General features: G+C 43.2%; 1 protein-coding gene across 1 annotated transcript in view; it reads left to right on the top strand.

Annotated features, from left to right (window-relative positions):
• The window catches only part of LOC122267145 (uncharacterized), a 360,431-nt gene that overhangs the window by 259,760 nt on the left and 95,671 nt on the right, over positions 1-5,000 (top strand). The window contains exon 2 of the mRNA XM_043037147.2: positions 4,017-4,633. Coding sequence (XP_042893081.2) covers positions 4,017-4,633 — 617 coding nt within the window. The remainder of the gene's footprint in view (positions 1-4,016; positions 4,634-5,000) is intronic.

The following is a 5,000-nucleotide window of genomic DNA, read 5'->3' on the forward strand; positions in this document are numbered from 1 at the left end:
CTCTCTCTCTCTCTCTCTCTCTCTCTCTCTCTATCTATCTATCTATCTATCTATATATCTATCTATCTCACTCACTCACTCACTTCCTGAATATATGCATTTTTTCTTGTTTTTTTATGTTCCATTTTTCCCTGGGGAGGGGGAAAGGGGGGGGGGGCAACGAGGCCATTTGACGCGCTCCGCCCCGTGAGACAAAGCGAGCGTGGACTACCGACCCGCTTGAAGACCTCCTCGCGAAGTTGATTCATGTTGCAATACGATGCAAATATGTATCGTGTCCTGGCGGGAGAATCGGACGGATCTGCTGGCCATAAGGTCGGAGTTATAATGTGTCGCTGGCGTTAGCTTCGACTCTACGTCCCCGGAGGTTGCGTTGCCGTATGAATGAAAGGGACGAATGGAGCTCACGAGCTCTAGAGCTTCGGGGAAACAATTTTGTGGTTGATCTTTGTTTGTTCGTTTATTTGTCTCTTTGTTTATCTTATTTTTTTCATTGTTTTATATTCTGGATAGATTTTTTTTATTGATTTATTTGATATGTATGTATTTTTGTTTTTTTATTGGCCAACTCGTTTTTGATGTGGGTAGGATTTTATTCTTTTCTCTCTGCTCTTTCTTTCTTATCCCTCTCTCTTTATCTCTCTCTCTCTCTCTCTCTCTCTCTATCTATCTATCTATCTATCTCTCTCTCTCTCTCTCTCTCTCTCTCTCTCTCTCTCTTTTATCTCCTCTCCTCTCTCTTCTCTCTCTCTCCCCTCTTTCTCTATTTCTCCCTATCTCTCTTCTCTCTCTCTCTCTCTCTCTCTCTCTTCTTCTCTTTCTTCCCCCCTCTCTTCTTTCTCCCCTCCCTCTCTCTCTCTCCTCTCTCTCTCTTCTCTCTCTCTCTCTCTCTCTCTCTCTCTCTCTCTCTCTTTCTCCCCCCCCCCCTCTCTCTCTCTGTCTCTCTCTCCCCTCTCTCTTTCTCTCTCCCCTCTCTCTTTCTCCCCCCCCTCTCTCTCTGTCTCTCTCTCCCCTCTCTCTTTCTCCCCCCCCTCTCTCTCTCTGTCTCTCTCTCCCCTCTCTCTACCCCGCACGAATAATTAATCACAAACGACAAAGCATAACCAAATCGTAATCCATTTTCTCTGTCGAACAATCCACGTTCCTTCAGTACGTAGTGATGCTGTTTGTGTTGCACAAATCCCATCTCTGAGCCGTTTTCAAGATGGAGGTTGTTTCTCAGCCTGTGGTTTGTTATTAGTTAAATTTACTCTTATTTACTCTTTTTTTGTTTTGTTTTGTTTTTGTTTTCTTCCTTTCTTGTTCTTTTTTCTTTTTTTCTTTTTTCTTTTTTTCTTTTTTCTTTTTTTCTTTTTTTCTTTTTTTTCTTTTTTTTCCTCAGTTTTCTTTGATATTTTATTTTGTTTTTGTTTTGTTTTGGTATCTTTTCTTTTATCTTCACTTATTTTCTTTCTCATATATTCTCGAGTTTTCCGTAATATATGTATTTTTTACTTTTCTTTTTTTTTCTTAATTTCTCGTTTTCCCATTTTCTTCCTCTTTTTCCTTTCATTTTCCTTTTTTTTTCCTTTTATTTCCTTTTCTTCCTTCTTCGCCTTTCTTTTCCATTTTTTCTCTTCTATCCCTTTATTTTCTTTTTTTTCCATTTCTTTTCCTTTCTCCTTTTCTTCTTCTTCTTCTTCTTCTTCTTCTTCTTCCCTCTTTGCTAAAGATCTGAATTTTGTGGCGAGAAGAAAAACCGACGAAGGGATTAATGAAGATGAAGATGGACAGGAAGGGGAAGAAGATAAGCTTATGAGACGTAGCGAAAGAGGAGGGAAGAAGAAGAAGAAGAATGGGACGAAGGAGAACTTCAAGGAGAGGGAGGGGGAGGGGGGGAGGGGGGGAAGAGAAGGTCGAGGAGATGAAGGGGATAAAGGAGAAGAAGGAAAAGGATAATAATGATGATTATTATAATGATAATAATAGCAATAATAATGATGATAAAAATAATAATGATGATAACAATAGTAATGATAATGATGATAATAATAATAATGATAATGATGATAATAATAATGATGATAATAATAATAGTGATAATAATAATAATAATAATGATAATAATAATAATAATAATAATAAGGATAATAATAGCAATGATAGTAATGATATTAATGATGATAATAATAATAATAATAATGATCATAATAATGACAATAATAATTATAATAATAATGATAATTATAAGAATAAGAATAAGAATGATAATGATAATGATGATAACGATAATAAAAATACTAATAACTTTCATAATAGTAGTAAAAATAAGGAGGAGAAGAAGGAGAAGGAGGAGGTGGAGGAGGAAGAAGAGGAAGATAGGGATAGGAATAAGGAGCAAGAGAAGTGATAATAAGGAGGAGGAGGAGGAACAGGAGAGGAAGTGGAAGGAAGTGAAGGAGGAAGTGTGGGAGGAGAAGGAAGAAGAGGAGGAAGAGCAGGAGAGGAAGTGGAAGAAAGTGAAGGATGAAGAGCAGGAGGAGAAGGAGGAAGAGGAGTAGGAGCAGGAGAGGAAGTGGAGGGAAGGGAAGGAGGAAGAGCAGGAGGAGAATGAGGAGGAGGTGTAGGAGCAGGAGAGGAAGTGGAGAAAAGGGAAGGAGGAGGAGGAGCAGGAGGAGAAGGAGGAAGAGGAGTAGGAGCAGGAGTGGAAGTGGAGAAAAGGGAAGGAGGAAGAGCAGGAGGAGAAGGAGCAGGAAGAGTAGGAGCAGGAGAGGAAGTGGAGGAAAGGGAAGGAGGAGTAGGTGCAGGAGAGGGAGTGGTGGGAAGGGAAGGAAGAGGAGACAAAGTGGAGGGAAGTGAAAGGGGGGGAGAGGAAGAATGTTGTCTTGGGTGCAAGAAAAGTTTTCAACAAGTTCTCACATTCCTTTATGGTGATGAAGGAGACTTGGGCCGATTTCATAAATTCTTTACATTAATCAAAGGGCGGCTATTCTGCTTGATATATATTTCGTGGACTAAAAAGGGCGACCTATAGTTTTCCTGTTGGTGACTTTTGTGCGTCCGTTTTGATGTTGGAGAGCGTGTAGGTTTATATTATGGTGATGGCGTCACGGCTGGTGTACTCGTGTCCACTGAACCGAGCTTGATGTTGTCAGTGTAAAATCTGGAATCCTGTAATCATGTGGAACATAGAATTATTAACATGACATTCAAGCGGGGACACCAACTCAAGATGCCAGAGATGAAAATTTCTGTGTGTCTTCTCGGATATTCAGCAGAATAATGATGTATCTGCACGCTATCGGCATCACGGAATTGAAAATGCGTTTATCAATTTTAGACATTTCCTTCATTAATCCCATGCACACGCCCGTAACTTTGAATATCTCTCTCCCTCTACCCAAGGGAAATAATCCCATTATCATTTTACTTTCTGCTCTCCCTGCTTCCCCTTTAATCATATTATTGTACCTAACATCCGTGTCGTCAAATGGACAGAATTTCCAAAAGTGCATTCCATACCAGGCAAACCTATTCACCTTCGGACGAACGGGTTTAAAGAGATGCACTATGGAGCAGCTGCAGGCTGTTTTGCATGTGGACGGTGGTAGTTGTTACACGCTGAGTTTTTGACACTTAGTTTGGCCTTTTCTCCTCCCCTCACGCCCCGTAAAAATTCATTCTGAAGTCAAACTGTTTGTAAGAGTTTTTCACAGTCGACAGTGTTGCTGTTCAAGGAAGGGTGCTGCTGGTGTTGGCGGAGGGGAAAATAGCAAGGTTATGCGGCGTGTGCAGCATTGTGTTATGTGTAGCTGAGCATCGTTATTGCCATGGTGTGATTCGCTTCAAGATGTGCTGTGTTGTCCCATAGTATATTTGTTGATACAAAAATCACAAGAATATATTCAATTTCATTAAACGTTTGATCTTACCATGCTGGGAATATCATTTTTTATGATTTTGGATCCTTTTGGAGGTAATTTTGCTAAGACTTTCTGGAGCAAAGACTAATTCGCGTCTCCCTTCGCCTCCCCCAGGTGATGCAGACGGCGCCGCCAAGTTCCTGAGCCACGTCCCGTACGACGACAATTTCGACCCCGATGAGCTTGACCACGACATGCCCGACTTCGACGCCGACGTAAAGATTCCAGGGCGTCACTACCCCAAGTTGCCCTACGGACGTCCGTTGCACGCCCACAGTTCGGGGGCCGTCTCCCCTCACGGCCAGTCTTACCAACACACAGGCGGCTCCCAACCGAGCCACAGTCAGACGGGGCACTGGTTGGGGCAAGGCTACAGCCCCGACCAGAGACCCGCAGCCGCCAGCCCGAGACGAGACCAGGGGTTCCAGTCTGACGACGACCAGGATTATTACCACAACAACCAGCTGTACGACCAGACTTATCGGAGTGGCGGCGCGAGGTACGGCCAGGGCACGGGCGGCGGAGGCTGGCGAAAGGACGAGGACGAAGACGATTACAACGACTTCGACGACGACCACGACCCAGAGGAAGACAGCCTTGTGTCGCCCACGGAGCTGCCGACGGAGCCGACGGGCCCTCGGTTCGACAGATCGCTCCCTCGCAGCATCACGGTGCAGGCGGGGAAGACGGCAAGGCTTGTGTGTCGCGTCTTCGACATCGGGGAGACATCGGTGAGTGACAGGCGTTCCTTCGGTGCTCGAAAAAGATCCTTCGCCGTGAGTGACGCATGACACACAGTTTTGACTTTCGTCTCTAACAACCTTCTGCGTGAGACTGCATGGCCGGCGTTACTTTAAGCTGAGTTATTTGCATGTGACAAATTGTTCTACCTTAATCTCTGAACATTGGTTTATTTATACTGTCAATATGTAATTCCTTTGTGTGATTGCGAAAGACTAGGCTTAATTGTAGGTTTATAGAGTCCACACCGATGTTGCAATGCTTCTTACACCTTGAACTATTGACATTAGGTATATTTCAGAAAATAGCACACACATCTTTTGTATTTGCTCATTCCTAAGTGAGTGAGAGTCTCAC

This window comes from Penaeus japonicus, unplaced genomic scaffold (genome assembly GCF_977035675.1).
Source record: "Penaeus japonicus unplaced genomic scaffold, GWHDUDI00000001_assembly GWHDUDI00000013, whole genome shotgun sequence".
Classification (NCBI taxonomy): domain Eukaryota; kingdom Metazoa; phylum Arthropoda; class Malacostraca; order Decapoda; family Penaeidae; genus Penaeus; species Penaeus japonicus.